This window comes from Pteropus alecto, unplaced genomic scaffold (assembly GCF_000325575.1).
Source record: "Pteropus alecto unplaced genomic scaffold, ASM32557v1 scaffold71, whole genome shotgun sequence".
NCBI lineage: Eukaryota > Metazoa > Chordata > Mammalia > Chiroptera > Pteropodidae > Pteropus > Pteropus alecto.
The window spans coordinates 11,016,587-11,035,354 of NW_006433024.1; the positions used below are offsets into that span (position 1 = coordinate 11,016,587).

The 18,768-nt window shown below is 39.7% G+C and overlaps 1 protein-coding gene across 2 annotated transcripts in view; it reads left to right on the forward strand.

Annotated features, from left to right (window-relative positions):
* The first annotated feature begins 676 nt into the window (after positions 1 to 676).
* Positions 677 to 18,768, forward strand: part of CAT (catalase) — a 30,152-nt gene continuing 12,060 nt past the window's right edge. For both annotated transcript variants that reach the window (XM_015586456.2, XM_006908024.3), the window contains exons 1-8: positions 677 to 846; positions 9,971 to 10,142; positions 11,237 to 11,347; positions 12,450 to 12,580; positions 13,093 to 13,197; positions 13,732 to 13,857; positions 16,582 to 16,773; positions 17,218 to 17,370. In XM_015586456.2, coding sequence (XP_015441942.1) covers positions 781 to 846; positions 9,971 to 10,142; positions 11,237 to 11,347; positions 12,450 to 12,580; positions 13,093 to 13,197; positions 13,732 to 13,857; positions 16,582 to 16,773; positions 17,218 to 17,370 — 1,056 coding nt within the window. In that variant the 5' untranslated portion in view covers positions 677 to 780. The remainder of the gene's footprint in view (positions 847 to 9,970; positions 10,143 to 11,236; positions 11,348 to 12,449; positions 12,581 to 13,092; positions 13,198 to 13,731; positions 13,858 to 16,581; positions 16,774 to 17,217; positions 17,371 to 18,768) is intronic.

Consider the following 18,768-nt stretch of genomic DNA (forward strand, 5'->3'; position numbering starts at 1 on the left):
AAAGACTTGTCAATGTTTCATTTTTGTTTTTTTTAAAAGGCACGTTTTTCTATACATATAGTCTGTGCTAAAGAGGAAATAACATAATATAAGAGAGTAAGATTACTGGGTAAGCCTTACTTGCAGAATCAGTATTGGCATTTAATCCAAATTCCCATCAATCTTTTAGTTGCAAATAATAGTAACATTAGGGTATGTTAAAAGCTCACTTTGCACAGAGGAATTCAGCTCAGGATTTCTGACTGTTGAAGAGCTGAGAGCCTATTTCCAGAGTTCAAAGCTCCACCCAGGAGGGCCTAATCTTCCCTCAGCAAAACTGGCAGGCCTCGAACGCCCGCGTCCCGGGGCAGCTTGAAAGATTCTGATAACCGGGGGTGAGTCCAGTCCCTGTTTGTAAGGCCAGCTCCTGGGTTCATTAATTCCGGAGTTTGGAAGTCGGAGGGGCGTAGCTCCCCTCCTTTCCACAACGCTCTCCAGTCCGTCCCCATCCTCGGGTACCGTCTCCCTCTTGGAGCCCCTGCTCCTCACCCCTCTGCTCTTCACCCCTCTGCTCCTCACGGGTTCACCCCGGTCCTTATTTGGCTTTGATCCCATCCTGCCTAGAGCTCGAACGGTTAATCAGGAGGCGGTCCTCCCAAGCGCGCGGGACGAGGGGCGGAGCTTGTTGGCATTTGAGGTCGCCCAGTTCAGCGCCCGGGCTGTAAACGCCGTAGACCTGCTGAAGGTGTAGACGCGTGATCCGAGGCTGCTTGTAACGTTCTGCTACGCCAGTCGGACACCATGGCAGAAAAACGGGATCCAGCCAGTGACCAGATGAAGATTTGGAAGGAGCAGCGGGCGGCGCAGGTACACTCTGCGCTCTCCGAAAGCTGGGCGTCGGCGAGTAAACAGCCTTGGCTTCCCCAGCGCAGCGAAGTTCCTGGGGCTGTACCCCTGATCAGGGGCGGGGGGATGGAGTTGGGGAGCTGCTTTTCGTTTCAGATGGAGTTACATTCGCGGGGATGAGGGGAGAGGGTTCTGTGGCGTGGGGCAGCGGGCCTGCAGGATTGGTGAGTGGTTGGTTGGTGCAGGCTGTGGCGCGTGCAGGGCGCGGCTGCTTGGCTCCGTATTCGCACTTTTGCCAGCTGGGACAAAGGTAGCAGTTTGAGAAGTCAGTGGAGAAAGAGGCAGAGAGCTGCAGCTGCAAGAAAGGAAGTGAGGGGGAAGTGGGGACAGGCTCTGTTATGGACTTGCTCAACGATAACTACAAGCGTTCATATTTGAGGAGTGCCATGGGGTTACGGACCGTGTCTTATCATCTCGATATGCCTAGCACTTATCACGGTGACTGATAACTAGTACGCACAGCATTAAACGACTAAATAAAAGAATTTTTATATCATTATTTGCACTAAAAAAAAATCATGCCTAACATTTTAGCGCTAGAAGCGACATTGGGGATTAATTAATGTGTTTATTCACACCTATTCTTTGAGTGCCTACATGTGCTAGGCACTGTGCTGTGGGGGAGGGGGCGTGTACAAATTTCAGTGAGGCCAGAACTAGGATTTCGAGAGGCTCAAAATTGAGCCTGGGACACACAAGACAGATAAACAGTTGATTACCATTTATTGTAGTTAGGGCTCTTACATAGATTATCTGTAAAGGGAATGACTGACAGGCTTCCCAAAGCAGGTGACATCTGAACAAGAGCTTTAAAGATGAGTAGAAGTCCAGCACAGTGGTGGTGTAGGAGACATTCCTGGCCTGCATCCAGAAGCGCAGAGTCTTAAAGGGTGTCTTTGAGGAGGTAGAATTAGATGAGAGCCCATAGGGTCTGGGTCATCTTATCAAATTGACCCAGAGAGTCTGAGGGACTTGCTCAGTTCCCATGATGGCTGGTTAATGGCAGAGGGAGGACTAGAGTCATGCTTTTTCTCAATGCCTAGTGCTCTGTCTTTATGAAATGAGGTATTAATGCTAAGTGCTCTCAGATGGCTTTATAGTTCCCTGAAGGTGAGAAGGCTGCCTTTCTCTTCTAAGGGCCTAGAAAATCTCTCTTCTCATCCTACCCTTTATTCTATGCCACTAAGGTAGCTCAGTTTTTCATGAGTTCTTAAAGCGAACCAGAGAGACCTCAGAGTCTTGTCGATCAAAGACATCCAGCTAATTAGTGGAAGAGTCAAGATTAGAATTCAGCTCTTGAAGCCAGAACTCTTTCCATACCCAGTGGTTGCTAAATCCTAGTTCACACAGAACTTTTCATGAATACTTGGTGAATTGAGAAAAATATGGACAATGTAGTGAGTTTTTCCATAAAACAATATTTATTCATTTTTCAAGGACTCTTCTTTATTTTGAGACTAGCTTGCCTCTTCATCATTTAGGAGAATAAGACCCTGCTGGTGATTTACCCTACATGGTTGTCCATGAGAAATAGCTGCCCCACAAAACACATCCACAACTGGGGGGACTTATAGTTGAAATTGCTGTCTCCTCTGCCTCTGGCATCATAATGCACCGTGGACATTGTCCTGATTGGCAGTCCCCTCAATGTCTTGTTATTCCTCACTTTTAGCTGCTCTGAGTGAAAACATCTTATTTCTTTGAGACGATCTCCCCACCACACCCAGACCCTCCAAAAGGAATTTTGCATGTGTCACAAAGCCCATATAAATTCCAATGCTTTATTTTGAAAAATTTCAAACATCCAGAAAAGTTGAAAGCATTGTGCAGTGTATACCCATATATCCACCATCTAGATTCTACAGTTAACATTTTGCTATATATCTTTTATTACATGTATTCCATCTGTCTATCATTCCTTCATACCCCCATTAACCCATTTTGGGGCATGCATTTCAGAGTAAGTTGTAGACATCAGACTTTACCCCTAAACACTAAGCATGAAAATGGACAGAGTTTAATGTTCATGTTTTTAAGGTAATACTTATATACAGTGAACTTTAGAAATATTAAGCAGACCATTCCATGATATATACACCTGTGAATCCTATTCCCTTACTGAGATATTGAAGATTATCACCACCCTGGAAGGTTCCCTCATGTATTTTCCCAGTCATTTCCGGCAATCCCTGTAGTCCTGCCCCAGGCAACCAGTGTTGATTTTCCTTTTTAACCATTGATTTATGTACTTTTTTGTGTAATGCTTCTTTCATTTGGCAAAAATGTTTTGTTTTAAGATTCATTAATGTTGCATGTATCAACAGTTGTTTTTTTTTTAATGACTGAGTGGTGTTCCATTGTATGACTATCCCACCATTTGTTTATCTTGTTACTGGACACCGAGGGTATTTCCAGTGTTTGGCTATTATGAATAAAGCTGCTATGAAAAACTCTTACACAGGTCTTTTTGTGCACATATGCTTTTATTTCTCTTAAGAAATATGCAGGAATAGAAATACTGAGTCATAGGGTATGTGAATGTTTTACGAGGACCTGCTAAGCCTTTCCCTAAAGTGGTTGTACCACTTCATATTTCCATCATCGATGTCTGAGAGTTCCAGTTGCTCCACATTCTGTCAGCTTTTAGTGTTGTCAGTCTTTTAATTTTAGCTGTTCTGGTGGGTGTGAAGTGATGTCTTGTTGCAGTTTTAATTTTCATTGCTCTGATGATCAGTAGTACTGAGCATCTTTTTACGTACTTATTGATTATTGGTATATGTTCCTTGGAAGTATCTGTTCAGATCTTCTGTTCTTTAAAACATTGGGTTTTCTTTTTATTATTAATTCATAGCCCATATTTTAAGTTAAATCGTGTGTGGGTTGTTTAGTACTAATATGTTTATACCATTATACATTTTGAGATCTATAATAATAGATCTATAATAAAAATAGATCTCAAAATGTATAATGGTATAAACATATTAGAAATTTATTTCTCTGTTACATAATGAACCAAAGTGGTTTGAGGTTGAAAAGGGAGAGTGAATGATACTCTGCTTCCCACAGTTATTGGGGTCTCTGGGCTGAAGGAGGCTGTCCCCTTGTTAACACATGGCTTTTAAGGTTGCTGTGGGCATCACTGTTAGCCACAGAAGGTTAAGAGCATGGAGGAGTGTGTGTGGAAGGTTTGGGGCCCAGGCTTGAAGCGGTGTAGATCACTTCTACTTATATTCCATAGGCTAGAACTTTGTCACTTTGTCACATGGCCACACCTAACCATGAGGGAAGCTGGGAAATGTAATCTACCTCTGTGTCCAGGTAGCTGACCCTACTACATTATTCAAACCATACATTCCAAGTTTGTTGAAAATCTATCCAGCTATTGTCTTGTGATGTGAATAGCAAACAGACATAGTCTATTTTTAAAAGCTGTTTTCTTTGAACTTTCTCACATTAAAATATTCTTTCTGTTAGAAAATTTTGATAGTAATGGATAGTATTTTTTTTAAAAACTCCCCTGTTTGAGAAATGCTTTTATATAGATGGGCAGCTGTGTTTCAGTATCCTCCCTCTCACTTCCCAAGTTATTTTTACTTTTACTGGACTGTGAGAGCTTTCAGTTTTGGAACTACTGTCAGAGGGCACCACATCGTGTCCTCTTCCCGTAAGACCCAGATGCAGAATGCCAAGCTGGGTGTATCCACCTTTGGAACCAGAGTGTTGCTCTATGAGTAAGCAGTTTATTGGGCATCTCTCCTTGTGCTCAGATTCTGTTGCTGACCAAATGAGCTGGGAGCTTTGTAAACTTTGATGGGCGAGCACTGAATCAAATATGTTTGTAGGTATGACTTGGATCTTCTTAAAGATCTTTATTTCTTTCTCTCAGAGTACATTCAGGAAGGAGGGTGCTTCTCCAGCTATTCCCAGTCACTCTGGTTGGAACTTAAGTGGGAACTTTGTTGCTCACTGCTTAGAATGCCATGTGCTCTTCCTTTGGGATACTTAGGCTTAATTAGTGGCCTCTGATCCCTTAAAAATTGGAGAACTGGAATGCGAAGCTATCATTATGACTCCTTTTGGATTCAAAGTTAGGGTTTGGCGGTACCATTCTTTATCAATTTAAAAACAAAAAATAATGTTTAGTAAGTTCTTGGAACTTCTGTGAGCAGGGGGCACTAATCAGTGGAAACTATATTGATAAAATGTTTCGCCAGATAAAGTCAATCTTAGTCCTACCAGGAAGATGTCTATATTCATGCCTTAACTCCGGCCCAAAAAAACAAACAAACAGCAAAGCCAAAATGGAATTTAACTCTGAGTCTCTACTTCTAAACGTGGTGCCAGTTTTTAGCCAAACCAAAGTACCAACTTCCACAGCAGTTTTTATAACAATTTTTTCTTAGGTGTTTGATCAGAATTTAAAGTTGTAAGTTAAAATATTTCCCTTTTGTGTTTTGGAGGGGTGATGCGGGGAGAGGAAATAGGCTGCTTCTACTTCTTCGTGCTTCGAAATAATCTTTCTTGGCCATTTCAAATCGATCCAAAGTGTAATTTATCACTTGTTGGATCTACAAGCTTTTGTTGTGCACTTGTTGATAACTGTCAGGTGTTAGGGATAGAGATGTAAAAGGCGTATGCTGTCTAGAGAGAAAACAGACAATTATAATATTTTGTTCTGTGGGGCACAAAAAGATGCCCTTGGCCCAGCTTGAAGGTTCAGGGCAGGAGAAAAGTTTAAGAGAAGCTTATATGGATGTTCCGGATAACTAGCTGCCAGGAAGATGTAAACATGTTAATAGGTACGAGTGCTCCTTTTTGAGAGAAGGTGGGGCACTCTTCAAGTTACTTAAATTATCTGAGCATATAGCATCACCCATTAAATGACAATAATAACATTTATCTCACTGGATTATTGGGAAGCTTCAGTGAGATAACTTGTGTAAAGGTAGCTAGGATAAAGCCTCGTACATGGCAGGTACTCCAGAAATGGTAGTTACAAAGGGAAATTAGAAATTATATACAGTTCTATCAAATGCATTGATTCTGTCTGTCTTTTTGGTTAGCTTTGGACCAGAAATAGGCATGCTCCTCCGCCCCCCATCATATCACTAGAGAAAGCTCAAAGCTGGCATCGTGAGATGTTTCTTTTGTCTGTTGCTTATAAAAAACAAAGGATGTAAGCTACGGGGCATGACCATGTTTTCGTTTGACAGCACTCACTGTCTTGCAGGAGCCCTCTGCCTTCCCTCCTCCAAGACTGCAGACCTGAACCATTGTGTGTACAGAACATAGGGATGCCTCTTGCCAGGCTATGTGTCCATGGGGACGGGGAGGACAGGGACCATGCCGGGTGAATAAATGAGGGTCGAAATGAGTGCACCTGAAGGTCCCCTTGTTCTAAATGCTGCACCATCCAACCTACAGAGGGGTCACCTTGGGATCGTTGAACTTCTAATGTGGCCCTGGTGCATTACAGCTGGCTTTTTGTGTCCTTGACGTGCAGACAAACTCTGACTTACTTTTCTCTCCAGCCATTTAACTCCCAGCCTCTGTCTGAAGTCTGCTATCCTGTCGCTCTCATCTCTTGGTCAGGTGGTTGCTGCCTGTGCCATTTGTGTACTTTCCATTTTCCTCTTTCTCTCCTTTCTTTCCCTCCTGTCACCTCTGCCCTCTCAGCTTCTGCAGGGAGTAGCTTCATCTGACTATATTCATTTAATCAGGTATCATCTGCCAAGTCTTTCCTTTCCTGGATATTTTCGTCATTGCTCATAGCTGTGGAGGACTATTTTTCACTGCTTCCACTTGAGAGTGCAGAATGGTTTTGGACATTTGACCTAAACAAAAACAAACTGTAGTTACATTGGCGTTGATGACGGTGCTTACTCCATGGAACTGACCTGAGAATTAGAGCACAGGATGCTCGCCGCCTTCTTTCTGAGGCGCTTCCGCTCCTCCTCAACTTTTATCAGCAACATTCTGGAGAGAGACTGTATTCATAACCTCTGCTTCTTTCCCTCCTGTTTATTCCTTAACCCCCCACGCAAATCTAACCTGTCCCCGATTTAAAGTCAAAGAAAAATTTTAAAACGTCTTTATTATCATAGGACCTCAGATGCCCCCAACTGATGTAATCACAAGCAAGTTACACTGTTATCATTGCTCTGTCTGGCTCTCGTTATTTTATTTACCTTTAAAACTATCCGGCATAGTCACGAGAGACCCCCAGGTTTCCAAGCCCAGTAGCCTCTTTTCAGCACTCATTCATTGCATTGATTCTTTTCATCTCAACGAATAGACTGCATCCTTCTTCACACCTTCTAATAAATACTCTCATCTTTAGCTCTGAGGTCAGTTTGTCTTATCTAAGGTTGCCCTAAGCATCTCCTGAAGTCAGGGATCTTTTCTCACGGGCCTGCCTTCCGTGCTGCTGACCCGCAGAAGCTTTTCCTGCTCCAGGTGTTTTGAATGCAAATTGCATACACGTTAGCTTGTGTGAGGAAGGCTGCTAAAAATGAGGACAATTGATCTCTTAGAGCAGGGGATTAGAAGAGGTGTTCAATGCGCCATTTCTAACTTAAGGGGGATTTAATAGTGTGTGTGAATCTCGTTTATTAATTCTGCAAGTTCCAAGGTCTTTTTTATTCAGTACATTTTCCCAAAGAGCTCATGGTACTTTCATAGTTTTTTTAAGTGATCCCCTCCCCCAATATGTCCTTCTGAAGAAGAGGCAGGTCTTGAGTTTGTTTAATATTCAGGACAAATGTGGTTGGAGAGTCAAAGTTACAGACTCCACTCCAGGTTTGTGGAACTTCTGAGCATAGTGCTTTTCTGGGTATGTGAAGTGGGTACTCTTGACTTTTTCATCAGAAGACGTTTTTGCGTTGTTCTCCCAAGATGGAAGTGCTTAGCTTTGCTTCACCCACCCATCTCCCCTGATTTCCCAGGCGAAGACATTGGAGAGTCAATTGTCTGTGGTCAAACGCAGAGTATATGACCATGGAATAAGACGAAGCTAAGAAGAGCTGCCCAGGATCATGAGGAGCTTAAAGAACACTGCCACCACCCTAGAGAAGGGACAGTGAGAGGCTTCTCATGTAACTGAAATTGGAGAATTGAGTGGATTGAAACTAATTCTTTATTACAGTAAAATAATGTATACCATTTCAAAAACATTTAAGATCTTTAGAAATCTAATACTATAAAAGTCATTGACTTTTTTTTAATTGAAAAGAGATATTGCTTGAGAGAACCCACATTAATATCTGTGGCAGTAATAAAGCATTTGTGAATTCTGAGTAAAGCATTAACTAGCATAGATTCTCCTGAGACCATCTCACTGTTAGTTTGGACATTCAGTGTTAAACACATATGATTCATTTTTGGGGATCCTGTCTGGGAGTGTCCTGTGTGGAGCCTGGTGTTCGTTATCTAGAGCAGGAGCCCAGCAGGTTGACAGGTTATTTATTCATCTTTCTGTTCTTCAAAGCAGATTTCTTAGCAGATTGGTGTTGAGATTTATGAAGGACTTCTGAAACCTGACTATAAATTTCAGACCATGGCATATCTTGTATTTCAGTACTTTGGACACAGGAATATTATTTGTTTGTTTGTTTATTTATTTATATTTATGATGGTGACATTGGTTAACGAAATCCAGTAAGTTTCAGGTGTACAATTCAACAGTAAGGCATATATATATTGCATGTGTGTTCACTACCCATAGTCAGATTTCTTTCTGTCACCACATATTTGATCTCTTTTACTCCTTCTACCTCCCTCTTCCCCCAGCCCCCTACTCTCTGGTAACCACTAGTCTATTGTGCATGTCCACGAGTCTCTGTTTGTTTGTCCTGTTTGTTTGTTGTTTTTAGGTTTATATCCCACATATAAGTGATATGTGGTTTTCAACTTTTTCTATCCGGCTTATTTCGCTTAGCATGATTATCTCAAGGTCTATCCATGTTGTCGCAAATGGCAGTATTTCATCTCTTCTTATGGCTGAGTAATATTCCATTGTATATATGTAGCACAGCTTTTTTATCCAATCATCTACTGTAGGACACTTTGGGTGCTTCCATGTCCTGGCCACCGTGAATAATGCTGCTATCTTTTCGGATATGGGTTTTCAAGTCTTTGGGCTAAATATCCAGTAGAGGGATTGCTGGATAATAGGGTAGATCAATTCTTAGTTTTTTGAGGAAACTCCGTACTGTTTTCCCATAGCGGCTGTACCAATTTGCAGTCCCACCACAGTGTATGAGGGTTCCTTTTTCTCCGCATCCTCTCCAGCATTTGTTATTACTTGTCCTGTTAATTATAGCTATTCTAACAGGTGTGAGATAGTATCTCATTGTGGTTTCGATTTGCATTTCCCTAATGGCTAGCGATGTTGAGTATCTTTTCATATATTTGTTGGCCGTTTGTATCCTCTAGGGAGAAGTGTCCGTTCAGGTCGTCTGCCCATTTTTTGATTGGATCATTTGGTTTTTTTTGTTGTTATTGAGTCATATGAGTTCTTTGTATAGTTTGGATATTAGGCCCTTATTGGAGACATTGCTTGCAAATATATTTTCCCATTCGGATGATTGTCTCTTTACCTTTTGATGATTTCTTTTGCCGAGCAGAAACTTTTTAGTTTGATTTAGTCTCATTCATTTATTTTTGCTTTTACTTCTCTTGCCTTTGAGGTCAAATTCATAAAATCCTCTTTAAGTCCAAGGTCCTTGAGTTTAGTTCCTATGTCTTCTTCTATGCATTTTATTGTTTCAGGTCTTATATGCAGGTCCTTTATCCATTCTGAGTTAATTTTGGTGTGTGGTGATAGACAATAGTCTAGTTTCATTCTTTTGCAGGTGTCTTTCCAGTTTTCCCCAGCACCATTTATTGAAGAGGCTTTCCTTGCTCCACTGTATGTTTTTGGCTCTTTTGTCAAAAATTATTTGGAAATTATAGGAAATTTAAAAAGAGTTTGGGGAGAAGGTATAAAAATTGCAAAACCATGTAACTACGACAATGTAAATTAACTTTTTTTTTTTTTTTTTGGTACTGACTCTCCTGCATTCTTTTTCCTTTCACGTTCACCTAGAGTCCTGATGTCCTCACCACCGGGGCTGGTAATCCAATAGGAGACAAACTTAATATTATGACAGCAGGCCCCCGGGGGCCCCTCGTCGTTCAGGATGTGATTTTCACTGATGAAATGGCTCATTTTGACCGGGAGAGAATTCCTGAGAGGGTCGTGCATGCTAAAGGAGCAGGTGAGAGCTATGTCCTTTTTATTTGTAAAAGGTTCATTTTATAACACCTGAGTTAAAAATGATTTCTCAGAGGGTTGGAGCACTTTTAATAGAAATGCCAAATCTCCATTCCTGAAAGGAAGGAAAAAATGTAAAAGAGGAATTAGTAATCAAAAGAGAAGTTAGTAATTAAATGATGATATTTCACTGGATTAAACATTATAGATAAAATTCTTTATTTTGATAAAAATAGATGTAATCTTCTTTCCCTTCCATTATGCGGTTTAGCGAAAGAAAAATAAGGATACGTAGACACAGACATACTGTTACTATAAGTGGATTTAGATAGTGCATTAATTGGGTAAATACTGGAATGAACTGTACAAAATTGAGGATACTTGTGTCAGGGTGGCGGGTTTGTGGTGATTTTTTCCTTTTTGTCCAAAACTTTTGTAAAACTTTCATCTTTTATTACAGAAATAAAAGATGGAGGCGGGTGTGGCGGGGGGGGGGAGGGGATGCGGTATTTAAAGGAAAGCTAAAAACTCAGGAAAAATAAAGCTTGATAGAAAGGAAGAAAAAGTTTTTCTCTTAGCTGCTCACTTGGACTCCCAGTTAGGACTTCCTAATTTTTAAATTTTCTCTTCTTCCATATGCTCCAGCTTGTTCCACATGGTTTTTCCACGATGACTTTGATATGTTGTTCAGTTTGTTGTTGGGTTCTGTGGTGTCCTTCCTAAGTGTTTATTCTTTCTTTCTCTGTGTTTTCTTCTCTCCTCCCTGTTCTTTTTCTCTCCTAAGTCCTACCTGTACTTCAAGGCCCTCTCGGGCCCTGTGTCACTGGGTCAGCCTTGGCTAATTACTTCCAGCCCCATCATCTCTTCCTCCTCTTGGCTCTAGCTGTGCAGCACTCAGTTTAGCATGGAATGATAATAGGGCCTTGCCTTTTATCTCATCATTTTGTGTTTGGATGTTTCCCCTTCCCCCATCACATTGGAAGCTCTCAGAAGGTCAATGCGAAGCTATCAGTTTCTCCTGTCACCCAGTTGCCTGTTGAGGGTCCTATGGTCTGAGTGATGGTCTTATGATGAGGATTTCTATGTCTTTCTTGTCAGGGGCTTTTGGCTACTTTGAGGTCACGCACAACATTACCAGATACTCCAAGGCAAAGGTGTTTGAGCACATTGGAAAGAAGACCCCCATTGCAGTTAGATTCTCCACTGTTGGTGAGTCGGTCTGTTTGCAGGACTGGTATTGCTTAACCTTATTTGGGGCATTTATAACTTAATTGAAAAAATTCTTATTAGAAGAGAGAAAACAAGCACTTTTCCAAATTACAGCCAGGTTTTACAATAGAAAAAATATTTTGAAACATGTAGGAAGTTACTGATAATTCTGTTTGTTGAGATCTTAGGAAATCACACTTATGCAGAGGCCGCCTCTGCAATTCTGCAGAAATGGGAAAGAACCTTGCTATTAATGGCCTCGGTGGAAGTGTGGAGTAGGGATCTTGTTCAATAACCACGATCATAGCTGTCCTTTATTGAGAATAACTCTATGCCATCCATGGTTACGTGCTTTATAGACATTAGCTATAATCTAATCTTTAGATTTACTTTGCTAGTTGGGATTATTTCGAGAGGTTAAGCAACTTTTCTCATGTTGCAGAGCTAGTAAGAGTTAGATCTGTCACACTACATCTCAACACACCACAATGTTGTGATTCTGTTTCTTTTTTATTCTGTATTTGTGCAGTTTTAAAATACTATGGAATGCAAACATAAATGAAATTAAGAATAAGAACCTATATTTTAACTCATTTTCTTAATACTAACTTCATAATTTTGACAACTCATGTCTCTTTGTTCACTACCTTAACCTTCAAAATTATTCTCTTATTTTAATTTAAATTTTAGTTACCTATTTGAACAAAACTACCTTATCATGTTAAATGGATAATCTTTTCAGTTGTTATTACACATAGAGGCATACCTCAGAGGTATAGCAGGTTCTGTTCCAGACTACCACCATAAATTGAGTCTTGCCCTCAATTTGTAAAAAACATATCTGTGAAACACAATAAAGCAAAGCACAATCATACGAGGTATGCCTGTACTCTCTTATTACTCTCAATTAATTCTTTTGTTTAATTTGTAGACCAACTTAGCTGATGGGTGGTAGAAATAATAACCCAGACACTTAAATACCTAATTTACTTCTACGAAATGGATTGGAAACGGTAGAGCAAAATGTTTCTTTTTGACTTTAGCCTTCTTGGATGCAAAATACTCTGGCTGATGCTACGTTTTTCCCATATGAATCTTTTAGCTGGAGAATCAGGCTCAGCTGATACCGTTCGTGACCCTCGCGGGTTTGCAGTGAAATTTTACACAGAGGATGGTAACTGGGATCTTGTTGGAAATAACACCCCCATTTTCTTCATCAGGGATGCCATGTTGGTAGGTGATAAAGTATTGTGCACTCTCCAAATGTCTGTGGATTTAAATTGATTTCAAATACTCTGTATAGATTGGCATTTAAGGGAAAGCCTTGGGAAAGGCAGAGAGAAGAAAATTTCGGTTGACTGGATTGCCTCTTTAAACACATTTCTCTGTATTTAATATCTTTTCATAAGCTCCAATAACAACAGTTATTGCCATTGGTCTTAGATTTGGTGTTTCGGGATTCACTGACTTAATGAGAACAGTTCAGTTTTCCTTTCAGAGCATGGAAAATTAATAAAAAGAGTCATTTGCCCTAGAAACTGGTAGTGGGTAAATTTAATGGTAGGGTTTGGCAGTTTAAAATTCTAGGATGATAGTGTTCGTAATTATGGTGAACGCTATAATTATGGTGTCTTCTATTATACACAATGTATAACATAACCTAGCAATAAGCATTGTGTATAACATAAGACACCATAATTTCTGTAAACCTAGGTTTTTAGTTTTTTCTCTCTTTTTCCATTTAGTTTCCATCCTTTATTCATAGCCAAAAGAGAAACCCTCAAACGCATCTGAGGGATGCAGACATGGTCTGGGACTTCTTGAGCCTGCGTCCTGAATCTCTGCATCAGGTGGGAATGCTTCTTTTCCAATCTATTATATCACCTGGTATGGAACTATAATTATGCCTCACAGTGTGTTTCTCCAGTTTTGGCTGTTTCATTGGAATTGATTTTTGACTTTCTTTTTGGGAGACTTCCTCAGATTTTGAAGAGTATTATAATGATGATTTTGTTCATCTTCCCCCATTCATGCACTTCGAGTGATGCTAGAAACATTATCAATTAATAGTTAGCAATATTAAGGATTAAAGTCTCTAGTATGAAGTAAAACTCTTTGTATTAGTGAAATGTGGGGAAAGTAGTTTTTAGTTTTTCTTTATAGAATTTTGAGCCATGAGGTTAATGATTTATCTATCATTGTGCTTTACAATTTTTCTTTTTCTTTTTCTTTAATAAATGATAATAATAGTAATTTTTCTTGAGGGTACTTGGGTAGTATGTTACATGTAATTAAGGGATTTTTGGAGACTTGGAGTGTCTTAAAAATCATGGATGTTTTGATTTAAACTGAAGAACTTTAGGCTTCCTTTTCCTGTTCCCTAGGTTTCCTTCTTGTACAGTGATCGAGGGATTCCAGATGGATACAGGCACATGAATGGATATGGATCACACACTTTCAAGCTGGTTAATGCGGGTGGAGAGGCAATTTACTGCAAATTCCATTATAAGGTACATGTCGCCTCTGTGGCAGGGAGTAAAAGGCTTCCACCACCCCCATCTCTTTACTTGTTCTGAGGATTGGGCAAAGATAAACAAGGTGAAGGCCTCTCTCACTTTTCCCTTACCTCCATCCCCAAGAATGAAAAGTATCGATCTGTTTGATTAGTACCGTGGGTATTTTATTGGCCACCGCTCAAGTGAATAGATTCATGCTACCCAATTAGAAGAACTGTGTGCGGCCTCTCTTTGGTGTCTTCGCGTGGCTGGAGGGTAAGACTACATGGTTGCTGTCAATAGTCAAGGTTCCTTCTCCTTCTGGACCTGGGAGCTCTGCCATACATATCTGGGAAAATACTCCTTTTGCGTCAGCTCTCTGGTTTGACGCTTCTGGTGTTGTCAGGTACACGTTGAAACTCTTTTCCGCCTGCAGAGGGAAGACCTAAGGTTTTGATTTGGGCTCAAATGTAGGAAGATAATAACAGGCCTCCAGGCTAGGCCAAAGGAGATTTCTACCTGAGTTAGCCTAGCTTTCTAGGATTTTGTTGTTATTGTTGGCATTTGAAGTCAAGCATTAGCAAACAGTAAAGTTTTATGCTCTACCTTTCCCAGCCCTGAGTCATTGTTCTGAGCGTAGCTATCTTTTGGGGTCCAGGATGGGACTAAGGTAGAATTGGGCCATTCTGTCAGTAATACCTATTTCATCATTACTTTCATTTCTCCTAATGTTTTAATTCATTCTTCCATTATTTAACATTTATTAAAGGTATATCATAAACAAGGCAAATAAGTAAAATCAATTACAAATGTCAGAAAACAAAAATTCTGTTTTTAAAATTTGCTTTCATACATTCAGAGCAAATCAGTTACCTTCGGTGAAACTTTCGAGAACCTTTTAATAAACCGAAGTGTTTTAAAGGGCTCTCTCTTAGTATGGTCTTAGCATTTGTTAAGAATAAACAATATTCCCAGAGAACTCTAGAAGGTTTTTAGAAAACCTCTGGTAGCCTAAGAACTTGTTTCCAAATACTACGGCCAAAATAAGCAGACACAGAAGTGGACTCGCGACAGAACAGTCTCTCTCTTAATGACATCGCAAGGACCTGTTTTCTTCTGTCCTGTCTTAATCTTTATCTGAACAACTTTTGTAGGTATATCAAATAGGACAACTGTCACTCCTCTTTATGCTTATGACTTGGACCTACAATCTTTGGCAAGGAACATCCTGACCTGTAATTGGCCTATTGGCTTGTAATTGCCAAAGGAAGCAGTGTTACTTAGAGCAGGACTAAATGATTGTATCTGGGACAGCTAGTATGGTTGGTGGCTTTATAGTGAGACCAGTCTGAACTCAGATCTTCCCTCTTCTAGATAACTATGACTTGAGTATATTATTAAGAGTTCTCTGAGCTCCAGTTTGTCCCTGTAAAACTGGGATAATAATACCAGCTGTCATGGTTCTAGAAAGATTGGATTGTTTATGGATCTGTTGAACAGAAGGCCCGGAGGTAGCCTGAGATCTATGTGGATTCATCAGTCTGGATTATTCTGGCCTGAGATTATTCTTTTCTAAACCCAAGGGATTTAATTAATGTCAGAAAGCTATTGCAACATTATGGTACCATTTAATGTATTAGCTCTCTGGGTGACCTGCAGATGATTTCCATTTTTTAATCCTGAAAGTGGCTTTATTTCTGGTCTAATAGTCAGAATGGTTCACATCTTGCTACCGGTTAGAGAGAGTTGGGTTTTCTGTGGCCGTCATGGACCAGCCTTCCAGAGGTGACTTACGCTAAGGAAATCTTTCCACGGGACTTGGCTTGTTGGGGATCCTGTTAGAAAAAGGTGCAGGTGGGAACTCTGTTGAAGAGCAACATGGTATGGTAATGGGAGCCCTTGTGACAGTGACTTAACTTCTTTGGGTCTTAATAGCTTGTTTGAAGAGTAGTCAGAGAACTGTTTCAGAGTAGCTGCATTGAAGTTCTTTTCAGCTCTATGGATTATGATTCTATGATTTCTTTTAAAAGGAAGAATGTGGTGGTGGTGGGATGCACAATCTCAGTAATTGAGTTGAGCTATTATAAAACAGGGAATTAAAAAAATTACTTCATAAAAAAAGAGAAAGTCCTTTAATTTTATTAATTATTTTCTTATTTTAAAAATATGTCTTGATTTTTTTTATGATTCGGAAAGTAACATGAGTATAAATATTCAAATAATAGCTACTCTGGAAAACAGTTTTGAAGTTCCTCAAGAAATTAAATACAGAATTACCATGTGCCCCAGCAACTCTATTTTGAGATATCTACTCAAAAAAAACCACTGAATTGGATACTTTAAAATGATTAAAATGGTAAATATTGTGCCAAAACTTTTTTTGGCTTGTCTGAAGACAGCAATGCAGCATGCTTTGTATGGGGGAAAAATTGAAAATAAACTATATGTCAACAATTTAAAAAATTCAAATAATATAGACTACAAAAATGAAAAGATAGGACTTATTTTAAGTATGAATTGTATAGATAGATTTCCTAGACATTTAAGAGAATCAGGGCCATCCAGTTGAATTTCTTATTGATAAACTCATATTTGTGTCAGATTTGAACAGTGAAATTATTGTTACAAGGAAAATCCAGTCTTTGAATTGTGTTACAGTCTGTCTTTCAGTGAATTACTGTAAAGTTCAATAACTTTGCCATTAAGTTTCAGCTTGAACTTCTTTCTTTCATTCCGTAGACTGACCAGGGCATCAAAAACCTTTCTAATGAAGATGCAGCAAAAATTTGCCAGGAAGATCCTGACTATGGCATCCGGGATCTTTTTAATGCCATTGCTACAGGCAACTACCCATCCTGGACTTTTTACATCCAGGTCATGACGTTTAGTCAGGCAGAAACTTTTCCATTTAATCCATTTGATCTTACCAAGGTGAGTCAGTTAACAACTAAATTGCTCTCTTTTTAAAGTCTCTTCATACCTAATTTTAACAAATTTCCAGTCCAGCATTCATCGTTCATCATGTACAAAATGCAGTGGTACCACTTTAGAGTTTCCCAGCCTGTGAATGAATGCTCACCAGTATTTCACTTCCGGTTCCTGTTCGATAAGTTCATCATGTTCATCTAGGTGGCTTGGTATATTATTAGCAGGGAACAAATTTTGCCCAGGGCAAATGTCGGTGTTGACTGTTTACTGTTGTGAAAGATTCAGCAAATGCACTCACTTTAAGTTTTTATCATTTTATTGGGTTAAACATTATTATTTTCACTTATCATCACTGGCTTCATTATATTCGAAAACAAGCATTTTTGTGGGTCCTTTAAGTTCTTTCAGTTGGTGGTTTTGTAACTGTGAATATGACATTATTTTTAGGTTTGGCCTCACAGCGACTACCCTCTTATCCCAGTTGGTAAACTGGTCTTAAATCGGAATCCAGTTAATTACTTTGCTGAGGTTGAACAGTTGGCCTTTGACCCAAGCAACATGCCGCCGGGCATTGAGCCCAGCCCTGACAAAATGCTTCAGGTAAACCTGGTGGACTGAGAGGTACTGGGCAGGGATGCGTGCAAGGGTGCACATACAACATACACACCACACATACACACACACACACACACACACACACACACACACACACTTTGGTTAATCTGGATCCTTAGTACCTGTGGGACTGATTGAAACACTCTGAGATAGGTATTACAGTATAAGCCAAATTTCGTAGTAAAGTTCCTCAATATGTTGACTTTGACATTTAGTCTCTAAAAAGAAGTTATATTATAAACGCCCCAGGTATTTTTAGAGTAAAGCACTCTGTTAGTCCTGTAACTGATGAGAGTGAATGTCGTTAATTGATGATAACACCTTGGTCAGCATGAATTTATTCATTTCCTCTTCCATGGTGATATTTGAATTTTTCCATCCATAAAAACTAAATTTACATTGCCAGCGATTAAAGGCAGTGGGTTCGTTTAACCATTTGTCTTGGTAATGTCTTTGGACATTCAGTACTTTTTCATCACTTTCCAATATGCTCTTTCAAGGGTACAAAGAGTAGAAAATTCTTCTTTGGACTAGAAGTCAATTGGTAAATAATTGGCTTAATAATTATTGGGTATTATGTTTTTGGACTATGACTGTGAAACAAAAGTTAAAGAGTACATCTGGGGTCAGACTTCAGTGACCGAAGGCTGCTTCTTATGTATGCATCTGGTTCCAGTCCAGGCGTCATTTCTTGGAGGCCAGCTAAGAGTCCTTTGTTTTTAGTTAATAATAACTTTTTGCCTTGACAGTGGGAACATCCGAGGCTTTTATATAAAATACATTTTTTATTAGTTTTTAGTTCACTTTAACTAATATAAATTGAACACATATCTACTGTGTGTGATAGAGTGCCCTGGCTCTATAACAGATATAAAAACACAGGATAACTATAATGTAAGTCAGAATGGTGTGGTGAATCAGAAGTCTTGTCTGATAAGAGGATGGTGACAGTCTCAAGAAAGAAGTAGCACTTGAAGTGGCTCTTGAAGAATTGATAGGATTTTGATTTTCCACAGAGGTAAGATGTGGCAGGAGAGGGACATGAGTATGGGGTATAGAGGCAGAGGGTAGTAGGTAGATTTAAACTGTAAACAGTCACTTTTTCCTAAAGTAGAAGAAATAAGATTGGGTACATTGGGCATACGTTGGAGGGGACCTTAATGCTTGATTAGAAATTCGTACAATTGTCCCTTCTAGGAAAAGAAAAGTTTTTTTTTGTTTAGAAATGTGATCGGTATATATCAGGTAGAAGCATTCTGGTTGGTGATAAACAGGAGAAGAGAGAACTGGGAATTGAGAACGGAGGGGGGAAGTCAAGTGGATGACAGGGAGAAACAGAAGTGCTCACAAGGTAACTGGGAAGCAGAGGGAGCTAAGACAGGT